At 42.7% G+C, this 15,215-nt stretch overlaps 3 protein-coding genes across 3 annotated transcripts; 1 reads left to right on the forward strand and 2 right to left on the reverse strand.

Moving 5' to 3' along the window:
- Nucleotides 1–745: 745 nt before the first annotated feature.
- aldoab (aldolase a, fructose-bisphosphate, b) lies at nt 746–4,765 on the forward strand. Its single transcript, XM_037463346.2, has 7 exons — nt 746–887; nt 2,048–2,166; nt 2,782–3,048; nt 3,134–3,294; nt 3,601–3,859; nt 3,976–4,175; nt 4,325–4,765. The coding sequence occupies exons 2-7, from the start codon at nt 2,055–2,057 to the stop codon at nt 4,415–4,417; spliced, it is 1,092 nt and encodes a 363-aa protein (XP_037319243.2). The 5' UTR covers nt 746–887; nt 2,048–2,054; the 3' UTR covers nt 4,418–4,765.
- Nucleotides 4,766–6,119: 1,354 nt separating this feature from the next.
- Nucleotides 6,120–9,681, reverse strand: zgc:123217 (uncharacterized protein LOC641414 homolog). Its single transcript, XM_062560110.1, is given in 7 exon segments — nt 6,120–6,974; nt 6,976–7,125; nt 7,619–7,767; nt 7,915–8,183; nt 8,438–8,606; nt 9,310–9,324; nt 9,519–9,681. Coding segments are annotated over 7 exon segments (963 nt in total). The 5' UTR covers nt 9,574–9,681; the 3' UTR covers nt 6,120–6,818.
- Nucleotides 9,682–11,190: 1,509 nt separating this feature from the next.
- Nucleotides 11,191–14,878, reverse strand: LOC119212655 (chymotrypsin-like protease CTRL-1). The gene is made up of 6 exons (XM_062560111.1): nt 14,656–14,878; nt 14,366–14,380; nt 14,058–14,226; nt 13,526–13,794; nt 13,225–13,373; nt 11,191–12,924 (listed from the first exon to the last, which is right to left on the reverse strand). Exons 1-6 carry the CDS (start codon nt 14,708–14,710, stop codon nt 12,589–12,591), a joined length of 993 nt encoding a protein of 330 aa, XP_062416095.1. The 5' UTR covers nt 14,711–14,878; the 3' UTR covers nt 11,191–12,588.
- Between the last annotated feature and the right edge of the window lie 337 nt (nt 14,879–15,215).

Here is a 15,215-nt window from a genome sequence, read left to right on the forward strand (position 1 = left end):
ACACAATGGTGCAAAATGTTGCATCCTTTCGACTCTGTGTGAGAACATGTAACAGAATTAAGTTCTGTCTAACTGTGCATGTGCAACTTTTGCAAAGCTCGCCAGTTGACCCTTTCCTGACGAGCAAAGAAGATCTGGAAAGGTCACCAAAAAGGTCAAGGATCAACCCACTTGTTGCTATATCTGGATCTGATTTCCAAGGGCAGGTTAGAAATGTTGTCACATGCTTTCCAAGCCCCTGTGTGTGCACTTGTGTGTCTGTGTGTGTTATCACTACATGCATATACCTAATCTTCCTCCACATACCCTTTGAATGGACCTTTGTCTGCCAAGGTGCTCTTCTCAGTTGAGGGATCAAATGTTGAACTAAATGCACTTGAAAAGAGTATAAAATCGACTGTGCATCTTTTGTGCATGCGTATAATGCTTAATGCTAGAATTTACAATGCAGGGATGTACTTTCCTGCATCAGTCTGTTTACAAAGAAAGTGGGGATCGAAGACATCAAAGTGAGGCTAATTTGATCATATTCTTTTTATTTTAATTATCTACCATGTTCATGCTGTGCCACACAAGATATTTACTTGTCATTCTGCGACATTTCCAACCATAACCCTCCCCGGCTACAACTTTCTCTGCCATTCACCGAAACACTCTTTGCCCTTTCCCCGGCTGCCCAGCAGCATGTTTCTCAGGTCCAGTCCCTCTGAAGGTCACGAGCCCTCTCTGGTTGCGCCCCGTTCTTTTTATAGCCCGGGCAGCTGAAATGTGAGGGGTCACAATGGGAGGATAAATACAAGGGCCGGTGGGCTGCAGGACTGTCGCAGACGAAGGCCGGATCTTCTCCTTCCCTCTCATTTCTCTCAGCTCTCCTTCCAACCTCAAAGGTAAAAGAACTGAACATTTCACAACAAATCGGACATCAACACATTTCTTTATTTATTTTTTTGTGATACATTTTGCATAGAATGCATTAAGGGCATGTTTCACTTATTGAATTACAATATCTAATTTGCTGTTTCTTTGAAAGCAAGATCCAATATTTACAGCATTATCATTAACATTAACAGACCCACACGTTGGTCCTCTTACTAACCTCAGGTACACTAAAACAGACTGAAATATCTTGGTTGTTAAAAATATAAATTCTCTTCTTGAAGCATTATATATCTTCATGTTTAACACAACACAGTAAATGTCATTACAAAGTGGTTCATTTGTCATCAGTGCATCCCTGGCTGCTGCTATTCTCAACCCTATCTGATAAAAGGTTTCCGCTGAATTGTTCAGTTGTGACTCACCAGTTGGTCTTTTTTTAAAACCTTTTTTAGACTGTGTTGCTTCCTCTAAACAGAGGCCTGAAGCCGCACCATTGCCTTTTTTTCTAAGGGCCATCTTACTGAGCCAAAGTGCTCTCATTGCCTTACAGCAGTACTCTGTGTATATTTAGTATATTTAATGATAGCGCCTGCACAGAAACGACAGGGGGAGGGGTGTTGAGGAGGTGAGTGAGAGAAACTCATGGTGGTGGAATGGGGGTGGGGATTCGAGGGAGCGGTGAAGGGGGAGGAAAAGGTCACGGATAAGAGGCTAAAAAAATTGACATTCTTGTCAGGATTTTTCAAGGGTGGTCAGTACATCGGAGGGCGGAGGGCCCAGTGACACTCGACCCCCTGTGCAACGGCCTCTTGTGTGTGGGGGGGAAACAGCGTTTGACATGAAACGCTCTCTGTGCTGGAGCAGTTATAGCTGCAGCAGCTGCACTCACACAATTGCGGTGACGACTTGTCTGATCATTTTATACAATCAACAACAGGCACAAAAAAAAACCATCAAACCATGTAGTCTGCCTCTCCTTTCACCACATCCTCTTTCACAGCGAGCTGAATATGTTAACCATCTGTCATCGGGGCAGTTTCCCATGCATTGCCAACAGCCGCAACCCAGAGATTTCCACTCAGTGTGACTTGCTGAACTTTCACTTCAGAGTCTAGCCTACCAACCCGCTGCATATTTACTCATCTGTCTTCCTTTGTCTCCCTCCTAGTGTCAGGATGCCACACTCATATCCCTTCCTCTCTCCTGAGCAGAAGAAGGAGCTCAGCGATATTGCTCAAAGGATCGTCGCTCCCGGCAAGGGAATCCTCGCCGCAGACGAGTCCACCGGTAAAGAATATCGAGAAAATGTATTTTCATGGTTAAAAACAAATCAAAATTCACCTGAAAAAGCAAGTGTAATAGAATAGCTCATCAAGCTGTCTGCCAGGAGCTGCATGTCAAAAGTGAAGCCGGTACTAAAGTGCCTTAGAAGATTGTTCGACTGGCCATCAGGGGGCAACTCTCCCCCGTTGCAAAAAGAAAACTGATTGCATAGAAGTCGAGGAAGGGTACCGACTTCTTACTTGATTTGTTACCCCAGTAAACATTGAAAACATAAGTTAATGGTTTGAAATGCTACGTTTAGGTCTTCTTCAATAAAAGCACAATGTTCTTTAGGAGAAGTCAGTGTAAAATAGGCAATGAAGCCGGGTGTGCTTTAGGGCATGACTATTTTGACTGAGAAGAAACTACCATGTCGCCATCCAGTGAACAACTTCAACCCTTTCGTGCTGTATTCTCAGTACACGAAAGGTAATTGTAACATTTTGGCCATCAAAATATGCCCTAATCGTTCGGCTCAGGTCTTCCCTCACTTGTACTTGCACTAATACATTTATAAATGTAAACAACCACCACAGATGGAGTCCGTTTTCATCTATCTTGTGTCTCCTCGCCATCCAGGCAGCGTGGCTAAGCGCTTCCAGAGCATCAATGCTGAGAACACTGAGGAGAACAGGAGGCTGTACCGCCAGCTCCTCTTCACGGCTGACGATCGCGTGAACCCTTGCATCGGGGGCGTCATCCTCTTCCACGAGACCATGTACCAGAAGACCGACGACGGAAAGCTCTTCCCCGAGTACCTCAAAGGAAGAAACATGGTCGTTGGCATCAAGGTCGACAAAGGCGTTGTCCCTCTGGCCGGAACCAACGGCGAGACCACCACCCAGGGTGAGCAAAGAAAGGATCGCCAGGTCAACGTCCTTAAATACCTCCGTCTTACTTACCCGAGGTGTCGCCTCGCCCTTTTTCACAGGTCTCGATGGACTGTACGAGCGCTGCGCCCAGTACAAGAAGGATGGTGCTGACTTTGCCAAGTGGCGCTGTGTGATGAAGATCACCCCCACCACCCCCTCAAAACTGGCCATCTTTGAGAACGCCAATGTCCTGGCCCGTTACGCCAGCATCTGCCAGATGGTAAAAAACTTAAGACATCATTTCATTTTAGGAGCTTCATCTATTTTGCAGAACAAATCAATAGCTGAAGTCTTTTTTTCTGTAAAATGACAGATAGCTATTTTAAGCTTCAGATCACAATAAATGACGATGATGTAGCCTTATAAAGATTCCGGAAGTCTATGTTGTTTGGAACTTTTGAATATTACAACAAACAAACATAGTGTCTTTCTTGCCTCCTTGTTATAAACTGGCCTTTGACTGCCTCCTTTGTCTGCCAACATCGTCAATGTCATTTTGACTCCTTTTTTTCTCTCCCCTTCTTAGCACGGCATTGTCCCCATCGTGGAGCCTGAGATTCTCCCCGATGGCGACCATGACCTGAAGCGCTGCCAGTACGTTACTGAGAAGGTCCTGGCTGCCCTCTACAAGGCCCTGTCCGACCACCACGTCTACCTGGAAGGCACCTTGCTCAAGCCCAACATGGTCACCCCCGGACACTCCTGCTCACACAAGTTCAGCAACCAGGAGATTGCCATGGCAACAGTTACTGCCTTGCGCCGCACCGTTCCCCCCGCAGTGCCTGGTGAGTTGGACACACACACACAACACTCTCTTGTTGACATGCACACAATTGCTGACCTTGCCGAGGAACATACATTGTGTGTGCATGACATTCACTCAAATGCGCTTCCTGTACAGGGGTGACCTTCCTGTCTGGTGGCCAGAGTGAGGAGGAGGCTTCCATTAATCTGAACGCCATGAACCAGTGCCCTCTGCACAGGCCTTGGGCTCTGACCTTCTCATATGGCCGTGCCCTGCAGGCCTCCGCTCTCAAAGCCTGGGGCGGCAAGAAGGAAAATGGAAAGGCGTGCCAGGAGGAGTTCATCAAGAGAGCCCTGGTATGTGTGCAGAGAGATAGAAATGATATAAATAGTGTTATAGACGTGTTACATAGATGCAGTAGAGTTTGTTCTGAGATAGATTGTAAGCCCCAGACTTCAATATCTTATTGTGCATTCGTTAATACTTCTGTTTTTGTCTCCAACAGGCTAACAACCAGGCCTGCCAGGGCAAATATGTCTCCTCTGCAGCCAGCACTGCCGGTGGAGAGTCACTGTTTGTGGCCAACCACGCTTATTAAGCATGGACACTCACTATTCCCCTTTCCACCTTCTTCCCACCATTATCACTTCCTCATGGAGAAGGCCACGACCTCATAGGCACCACCTATTAAACTGCTAATAAACAACGACACTTTTAAAGAATATTGGCTTGGAATGAAAGAGAAAACTTCCGTGTTTGGGTTGTTGGTGCAGCCATTCTGAGAAAATGTTCTGCCTCTACTCCCTTTCCTTTTATTTTTAAACCTTTTTTTTGGGTGGATTCCCACAGTTTATACACAACTTGTATTTCTTTTCCATAGTCTGATTCCAGCAAGTAAAGTGAATGGTTTGTACTATACCTTTGAATAAAGTATTTACCCATTACATTTGCTGAACCACATTTTTTTGTCTTTTTTCACACATCAGTATTTTATGTTCACATTTAAAAAATAAAAAGAACTGTTCAAAAATAACAACTCACGTGTTAACTGAGCTCGTGTGTTCTTGTCAGTAAACAACAGTAAAGTCTTCAAACAGCAGACATTTAACATTATATGTCTCCACGTTGAGTGTGTTATTTACTGGCTAGCAGCTCGCTAGATGCTAGCATTTATCATTTAATTTACTAGCTATGAGATGGCTAGGTGCTAGCAGATAGCGTCTAGTTTACAAGCTAGCAAGGAGTTCGCTAGATTCTAGCAGTTAGCAACTTATTTACTAGCTAGATGCTAGCAGTTAGCATCTTATTTACTAGCTAGCAGCTAGCTAGTCAGCTCAGCAGCAGTTAATTCATAATAGTTAAGGGAGCGAGGAACTGCAGCTGAATCCTAGGCCAGAAGTACCTTGAAATCACGGGGGGGCCGTGATGAACCCCGACCCCAATCTCCCCCTGAACCCTCAGTGACTTAACTGACGTCACGTGTTAAATCGTGTAAATTGGACACGACTTTGCTGCCACACGTCAAGTCAACAAGGTCAAAAATAGGATTTACAATTATCATTTCATGTGGAAACAGTAGTATTTTTGTTGGTTATTATTCAAGATCATTATTGAGAATTCAAAGGAGTCTCATCCATGTTATTTGCATGTTTGCTTTGCTCTGAAAGGGTTTAACGTTATTATTTGTACTAAAATAAGTTTGTCACCAGTCACTCCCTTTAAAATACTTTTCTGTGAATTAAAAGAGTCCCTGTTTTTAGTGTTTTAGTGGCATCTAGTGGTTTTGTGGCAGTTTGCCATCAACCAAATAACCTTCTAAGGAAAAATAACAATTCTTAATTTTAAAAACCGATATCAATAAACCAGAAAATCGTATTTTTTTAAACCACTTGGTAGTGGACTTGATCAGGTTTACCCATTGACTGTTTCTTTGTTTGTGTGAATGCTGTTCAAAGTTTCTCCCAAACCAGGTTGGAAACCACACCCGAGCCCCTCATTTTCCAGTCTAAAATTAGTTACAGTAACTTACATATATATATAAATATATATATATATATGTGACATAATACAGTGTTGGATTTCTAGCAGGCTGGGAACTGGTCGACCAGTTTTAACTTTCCTTGTACTCCGTGGTTTACTGTGTCACATTCCACGTGGTTATACTTTTCTAACATAATGATGAATAATAATATTCATACCATAATAATAAGTATATTTAAGAAGAAGCAAATCAACATTATAAAAAAATTCAGTAAAGCATTTACAATTTAAAAGTTGTAACACTCTTTAATTATGATTATCTAATCTTTATAGTAAAAGCAAGCTCAAATTGTGTTTTTATTTTCAGAAATTACATTTAAAATGAATAAAAATAAAATATAGTTGAGAAACATTTCATTCTTTGAACCCAAGCAGTGAATCAATCCCCACATTGCCGAGGAGGGCGAGTCATTTACTGTAAATTACTATTTCCTCTTCATTGACCATATTATTACCTTAGATCAAGTGTTGTAAAGTAGCAAGTCAAGTACTAGACTCATTAGGAAGAAACAAAGGTTTAACCTTCTGAAAACAATTTGTATTGGCTAACTAAATACTTAATAAATGAAAATATAAAAGAAGGAATTGGCCTATTTTACTCACTTAAATAGCATTTTTTTCGGTGAGCTTTTAGTGACAGTCACAGGACCGCAAGCATCAAGTTACAAAGAATGTAGAAGTGACTTTGACAAGTTAATGAGGTTTACATTGTCCAGTGTGTTCGGGAATCTAACTTCAATGCATGAAAATATGTGATAAATGAAGTGTGTGTTACCTTTTTAAAATAGGTCAATAGGAAAGGTATAAGTGCAACCCCCAAAACATTCAAAAGAGTGCGCTGTTGTGTGGTGAAACTTTGACAATTCAAACTCCACTGTGATGCCATACATAGAAATACAAATATGATGCAATACAAGAAAGGAAGAATTAAAAAAAAAATTGGGGGGGGGGGGACTATGCTATTGTGCCACAGTGTTCTGCAGGAACATTGCCGCTAAAATGATGACAAATGTAAGTTTGGGGGTGGTCACATATCCAGAACTGCGACACACAAAGTTGTTGTCAGCGTTGGTGCCGTTGGACACGAACGTCACAAAGCCGACGTTCGCCCCCCCCCACTTGATCTGTGATCCAAGTCTGGAACTGAGATACTCGGGCATAGACTTCAGGGAAACCAGCCCTGGCGCACGGTACTCCGAAGCTGGTGATGCCCGCCTGGATCCAGCTTGAGGCTTGTTTGCATTGCAAAGGACCACCAGAGTCCCCCTGTAAAGGGAGGGACAAACAGTTAGTTGATACTAGGAGTGCGTACAGAAAACCCCTGAAAAGACCTGATAAAGTATAAGGGTGCGATGGTGGCGCGTGGAGTAGTGTGATGCGCTGGGAGCCGCAAGGCTGGTGGTCCAAATCCCGGCTGCTCCATGCGCCATGTCGAAGCGCCCTTGAGCAAGACACCCAACGCCTAATTTCTCCTCAGGCAAAATGTGATGCAATGTAGGTCACTTTGGATAAAAGCATCAGCTAAATGACATGTAATGTAATATATATATAACAATTATAACATAATACAAATTGCGTTTCCTTACAAGACCTCAAACATTCTCCCAGATTTTTTAAGTTTGCATCATTGTGCAGAAACTTACTAAAAAGAGATCAGAGATTTTAACCATCTATTGAGTTTCTTTGAGAGTTTTAAAGAAGAAAGACAAACAAAGCTAACGTTACTTCAGATATTACAACAAAGGATTATTATTTTAACCTGGCAAACTCCTTTGTTCTCTTCTCCAGCGCAAATCATTTCGTTGGTGATTTTCACTCCAGCCACCGGGCGGTAATTGCAAGCACACTGGTTTCCTCCAACGACGGGAACCTGAACCTCCTGCAGCGGCTGAGATGCTGGTAAGGACACTGTGGGAGGAAGAGGAGACGCTGAGAAGATGCTGTGTCCATTCACAGACTTTTTAAGACTTTTTACATCAGGGTTGTTTATTTGGTCGATGTCACTGTGTGATGAAAAGAACATTGAGTAAGGAACCGTGTGGGGGGCAAACTCACCATCACTTCCCAGTCGGCCCCAGCCGGTGGCCCAGCAGGGGGTGGAGGTGTGGAACTGGCTGGCGCTACTCGCCAGGCAGACGGGTCTGATGAAGTCATTGAATACGACGGGAGTTTGGAGCTTCATCAGAGCGACGTCGTTGTTGAAGAGGGTGTTGTTGTAGTCCGGATGGACGACGATCTGGGACACGGTGCTTCTTACCTCGTGAACGTTTGGGCCAGCTTGAGTCTCTCTTCCCAAGTAGACGACCCAAGCACCAGGTGTCGTTCTGGATGAAATGATGAAGAACAGTCGTAGTGTTGTAGCACGTTTTAACAGAAGTAGACAGCCGGGGTGTCAATTTGAGTTCCTCAATCAAGGAAAGGAAGGGAACTATGAAATAATACATGTATTAATTGTAGAAAGAGATCAAACAAAATCAGAGCAATCCATTTTTTCTGTTCAACCTATTACTTGTACTCATTTGAAGGAGTTTCATCAGTGAAAGCGTCACAGATGTAATCTGCTATGAGTTTGTCTTACATCACCATGCAGTGTGCTGCCGTCAGAACCCACTGGGCGCTGATCAGTGTCCCCCCGCAGACGTGGAAGTTAACGGAAACGGTGTGCAGGCTGACCTGCCAAGGCCATGACCCGGCTGCTGCGTTCACCCCCCCCACGACTCTCGTGTTCAGAGGCGCAAGTCCACAATCTGACGGAGCAAAGACGAGCGCGTGTCAGCACACAGTCGAGGGAGGCTGGTCCACGAGTGACCGTCAACATGGAGCGTTACAGTGTGAGTCCGGTGGGGCCGCACGGTTTTAACTTGTCATCACAGAACGTCTAGCAGCCGGAGCTAGTTGTCTTGAGAGTGAGTCATGGTTATAACTTCATAACAACAAGGAATAACCTACAACAAACTCTCTTTACAGGGTAAAACACCACAACACAACAGCTTATGACACAAAAACATTTTGTAATACTAATAATTGTACATTTATAAAAGATTCCCTGCCGAACTGCATGCTGGGTACAGCTCACAACAAGAAGTAACTCTGTTGCTGCATGAAAACACGGAAAAAAGCGATACAGGAACGAGAGACCAGAGATGCACCAACACAACTTGTGCCCAAGAGATGAGATGCGTCTGTTTATAGGGTTTGTGCTAACAAGCTAACACGCTAACAAGCTAACTCACTGGCTATTTGCCAGCAAGTTGGCCAGAGAAGCGAACAGCTGTTCGAGTAGCCGTTTCTGGGGTCAATGAATGAACGTGTTTACTTGAAAAAGTAATATGGGGATACACTGAGACACCGTCATAATGTTTCTTAATACTGTGATATAGATTGATATGGATCTTTGGCCATACCGTGCAGCCCTAGACTCTGGAATGAAAGGGGGGTGAAGGTACTTACCCTGAGCCTTTGATGCTGTAAGAGAGACAGAGAGAGAGCATCAAGAAGAGTAACTACTGAATGATTTTCCTTTTACTAAAACGGGTGTATGTGTATAACATTGTTCACCAAAACAAACCGCAAATCTGAAAAGAGATGGAGTGTATATAGATTGATATATATTGGTTTTAAGATAACATGATAAACTGGTAAATCAGTGTAAAGCTCACCGTGTCCCGCGAGGACGGCACAGATCAGGAGTTTGCCCACAGTCCAGGAGGCCATTCTGTGATGTGACGACGCCTTCAAAGAGCGCAGAGATTCCTGATGGAAGCTTTAGTCTTCTGAACAGAAATGTGGTTGGAATCTTTATAAAGAGCCTGCCCAAACCTGTTCATTCAGTTCTGTTCAACCAATCAGCTACAAAAGCCGTCAAAACATAACTTCATAATTCTATCTCTGTAGATCTCCCTGCCTGTAAACCTTTGAAATCATTTGTATTCTGCCACTTCCTGCTCAACCCCTTTTGTGTGAATTTCCCTATTTTCAATGGGCGTATAAGTGGTCAACAATATCTGTTAGTGATGAGTCCATAGTGAGTCACTTGCATGCCTTCACCTCTCCGTAACAGAACCTGTTTTGAAAATGTAATGCATGGGTTATAATGCAATGTAAGTCGCTTTGGATAAAAGCGTCAGCTAAATAACATGTAATGTAATAAATAACATGTGAATTTAAGTCCGACACAGCTAATAACGATCAAAGCCAGTAGGTTGGTGGACTCCTGTTGGTTTTATCCATATCGAGTCAAACTGTAACACATTGCAAAAAACTTCCACCTTTTACAATGCCAAATTCAGAGGAATGCAAATGAATGTGAGCAAGATGTCAAGATGTGCAGCCAAAAAGTTAGAAAACGTAACGACTTACTGTTTCATCTACACAATCGTGTAATCGGAACTCTTAGAAATAAATAAGACAAATCTTTTACAATTGGCTTTTGTATAACCTACAAAGCTTACAATGAATGGCTCAAAACATAACATTTGATGATAGCATTATTTTTAATCTAAATCATCAAAGCGACAGATTAAGATTAAATCTTTTTGGGTTCATAACCTTTTCAATCCATTTCACTTTAAATTATTTTTTCGGTCTTATGAAGCAATGGCTCTGCTTCCTGCTCAACCCTTTTTGTGCGAATTCCTTCTTTTCAAAGTGCGTATAAGTGGTCAACAATATCTGTTAGTGATGAGTCCATAGTGAGTGCTAAATCAGCTGTTTGCATTTTGCGTCATTTACTTGTTTTGCAGAGATGGAAGGTAAATTAATACTTTTTTGAAAATCTGCACTTGGTAATGCGTTCAACTTGCGGTCATTTGCATGCGTTCAACTCTCCGTAACAGAACCTGTTTCACTTGAAGCATCTGACGTACTTTGAGTAGTTCCCGTAATTCACGTTTGACTTCAGAGAATGCAAAAAGTGGAATGAGGAGAGTGGCATGACGTTAAGTCCAACACGGCTAATAACGAGCGAAGCCAGTAGGTTGGTGGACTCCTGTTGGTTTTATCCACATCGAGCCAAACTGTAACACATTGCCAAGTTTCTGCAAAAACTTCCACCTTTTACAATCCAAAATTGTAAAAATACAAAAAAGGGTATGATGCCAAGTTGTGAAACCTGTGTTACAAAGTTAGAAAATGGAATGACTTACTGCTTCATCTACAAAATTGTGTAATCTTAACTCTTTGCAGAAATGAATGAAATGAAGCACAATTCACAAAAGACAAATCTTTTACAATTGCCTTTTATTTCTTTATAGTCTCACAAAATGACTTGAACCTTCATATCCATTCTCCCAGTATTTACATAATATACAGGTATATCTCTGACTATCAAACATAAAATGTAAAAAAGTAAAAATGAATATGGGCGTGTTTTAAGAAATATCTGCTCAACTACAGGGAGTTATCAGTTATCAGTCTTTCAGTCGTTAGGCCTGTCCTCTCGTTCTTCTCCAACATTTCCGAGGTGCACCCAACATTTCTGCCTGTTGAAAAGATCGAGGGTGTCAGAAAGACAAAGAAGAGCTAACAAAAAATAGAGTGGACAGAATGAAGTCGTCTTTCTGTTTTTGTTTCTTGGAAGAGTCAGACACTCATCAGCTTTGGGCGTTTAATCTTATCAAACATTACGACATCTTTTGTATTTTACCCTTTGCAACACGTCAATCACTTCAATCCGGGAACACACGTAGTGTGAACTGCAAACGTTGCCTCAATAAAAGGCAGCAGGCGCCGACTCCAAAGGCCCCTTCAGAGGGGGAGAAGAGAGCCATTGTCTTATTTCTCATTTGTGTCTCTTTCCAAATAAAGGCACACTAACTTTTCCACAGACGGAGTGGCGTTTTAGTGTTTGCCCACAGAAGCTCAGTGGGATCGCCCTCTCCGTTTGTTCATGGCAACACTGCACCTGTCGGTAAAGGTGTGACAGGGTCAGCACGAATGGGTTCAAAGGCACCAAGCCGTGAGTTGCTCTTTCTGTGTTTGTCCGAGGTGAAGGATGAGGATTAGTTGAAGATCACTTTTAACTCGATTTCTTTTTTGAATTGCGGCACGAGGGTGCAGTATTATTAAATATAATTATTATTTTTTGGGGGGGGTTATTATTCAAGGTCACTATTGAGTCTCATCCATGTTATTTGCATTTTTGCTTCTTTGCTCTGAAAGGGTTTAACGTTACTATTTGTACTAAAATAACTTTGTCTCCAGTCACTCCCTTTAGAGTACTTTTCTGTAAATTAAAAGAGCCCCTGTTTTTAATGTTTTAGTGGCATCTAGTGGTTTTGTGGCAGGTTGCCATCAACCAAATAACATTCTAAGGAAAAATTACAATTCTTAATTTTTAAAAACAATACCAATAAACCACAAAATCTTAATTTCTTAAGCCACTTGGTAGTGGACTTGATGACTTTATTGAATACATAATCATGGTTGTATTCTAGTGTTCACTAAATGCATTATATATTTTATGAACCGGGTTGACAATTTATTTCTAATATCCTAAACATGGAAATAGGATCTCTGTGACTGATATTGTTTCTATCATTTTGTTTTAATATTAAGGGTGATTTTTACATAAATGAGAAGTTATGTGGTGTTACCTTTTTTTTAAATAGGCCAAACGAAAAGATATAAGTGCAATTCCCAAAACATTCAAAAGAGTGCGCAATCGTGTGGTGAAACTTTGACAAATTCAAACTCCATTGTGATGCCATATGTAGAAAGTAAAGAACTGTGCTATTGTGCCATGATGTTCTGCACCAATATTGCCGCTAAGATGATGACAAATGTAAGCACAGGGGCAAATGAAGAGGCCGTGTTGGGATCAGTTGTGGTCACGTTTCCAGAACTGCGACACACAAAGTTGTTGTCAGCATCGGTGCCGTTGGACACGAACGTCACAAAGCCGACGTTTGCCCCCCCCACTTGATCCTTGATCCAAGTCTGGAACTGAGACACTCGGGCAAAGACTTCAGGGAAACCAGCCCTGGCGCACGGTACTCCGAAGCTGGTGATGCCCGCCTGGATCCACTTTGAGGCTTGTTTGCATTGCAAAGGACCACCAGAGTCCCCCTGTAAAGGGAGGCACAAACAGTTAGTTGATACTAGGAGTGCGTACAGAAAACCCCTGAAAAGACCTGATGAACAGAAGTAGTAAAGAATGGATCCAATGGTGGTGCATGGATTCCTAACACTAATAACATAAAACGAATTGCATTACCTTACAGGGCCTCAAACATTTTGCATCATTGTGCAGAAACTTTGTAAAGACAGATCAGAGATTTTAACCATCTATTGAGTTTCTTTGAGAGTTAAAAAAAAAAGATAAACGCAGCTACTTCAAATATAACAACAACACATTATTATTTTAACCTGGCAAACTCCTTTGTTCTCTTCTCCTGCACAAATCATTTCGTTGGTGATGTTTGCTCCGGCCACCGGGCGGTAATCACAAGCACACTGGTTTCCTCCCACGACGGGAACCTGAACCTCCTGCAGCGAGTCGTATGCCACTAAGGGCTCTGTGGGAGGAAAAGGAGACGCTCAGAAGATGCTGTATTCATTTGCACACTTTTAAGGACTTTGTGTGTGTATTTTCTGCTGTAGCTCTTGAATTGTGGTCATTTGATGGGAAAGAGCGCCATGGGAAGGAACCGTGTGGGGGGGAACTCACCGTTACTTCCCAGTCGGCCCCAGCCGGTGGCCCAGCAGGGGGTGAAGGTGTGGAACTGGCTGGCGCTACTCGCCAGGCAGACGGGTCTGATGAAGTCATTGAATACGACGGGAGTTTGGAGCTTCATCAGAGCGACGTCGTTGTTGAAGAGGGTGTTGTTGTAGTCCGGATGGACGATGATCCGTGACACGGTGCTTCTTACCTCGTGAACGTTTGGGCCAGCTTGAGTCTCTCTTCCCAAGTAGAGGATCCAAGCACCAGGTGTCGTTCTGGATGAAATGATGAACAGTCGTAGTGTTGTAGCACGTTTTAACAAAAGTAGACAGCCGGGGTGTCAATTTGAGTTCCTCAACCAAGGAAAGGCAGGGAACTATGTAACAATACATTTATTAATTGAAGTATTAATCGTAGAAAGAGATCAAACAATATCGGATCAATCCGTTCTTTTTGTTCAACCTATTACTTGTACTCATTTGAAGGAGTTTCATCAGTGAAAGCGTCACAGATGTAATCTGCTATGAGTTTGTCTTACATCACCATGCAGTGTGCTGCCGTCAGAACCCACTGGGCGCTGATCAGTGTGCCCCCGCAGACGTGGGAGTTAGCGAGAGCGATGTGCAGGCTGACCTGCCAGGGCCATGACCCGGCTGTTGCGTTCACACCCCCCACGATTCTCGTGTTCCGAGGCGCAAGTCCACAATCTGACGGAGCAAAGACGAGTCAGCACACTGATATATACCAGGATATCGTTTCTTAATACCGTGATATAGATTGATATGCATTTTTGGCCATACAATGCAGCCCTAGACTCTGGAATGAACGGGGTGTGAAGGTACTTACCCTGAGCCTTTGATGCTGTAAGAAAGAAAGAGAGAGAGAGCATCAGGAAGAGTAACTACTTACACAAGGTGGTACTACGTTGTTTGACCCCCCCAGTCAGCACGAACAAAAGGAAAATGTTCTGCTTTAATGACCAATAAAAACAGAACATTTTCCTTTAATTAAAACAGGTTTATGTGTATAACACTGTTCACCAAAACAAATCAAAACTCTGAAAAGAGATGCAGTGTATAAAGATATATATTGGTTTGAGATAACATAATAAACTGGTAAATCAGTGTAAAGCTCACCGTGTCCCGCGAGGACGGCACAGATCAGGAGTTTGCCCACAGTCCAGGAGGCCATTCTGTGATGTGACGACGCCTTCAAAGAGCGCAGAGATTCCTGATGGAAGCTTTAGTCTTCTGAACAGAAATGTGGTTGGAATCTTTATATAAAGAGCCTGCCCAAACCTGTTCATTCAGTTCTGTTGAACCAATCATCTATGAAAGCCGTCGAAACATAACTTAATATTTCTCTGTAGAACGCCCTTCCTGTAAACCTATGAACTCATTAGTATTCTGCCACTTCCTGCTCAACCCCTTTTGTGCGAATTCCTCCTTTTCAAAGGGCGTCCAAGTGGTCAACAATATCTGTTAGTGATGAGTCCATAGTAAGTGCTAAATCAGCTGTTTGCATTTTGTTGTCGTCATTTACTTGTTTTGCAGAGATGGAATAAATTAATACTTTTTTGGAAAATCTGCACTTGGTAATGCGTTCCACTTGCGGTCACTTGCATGCGTTCACCTCTCCGTAACAGAACCTGTTTCACTTGAAGCATCTGACCTACTTTGATTGTTCCCGTAATTCA

The sequence above is a fragment of the Pungitius pungitius genome, chromosome 21 (assembly GCF_949316345.1).
Source record: "Pungitius pungitius chromosome 21, fPunPun2.1, whole genome shotgun sequence".
Lineage (NCBI taxonomy): Eukaryota > Metazoa > Chordata > Actinopteri > Perciformes > Gasterosteidae > Pungitius > Pungitius pungitius.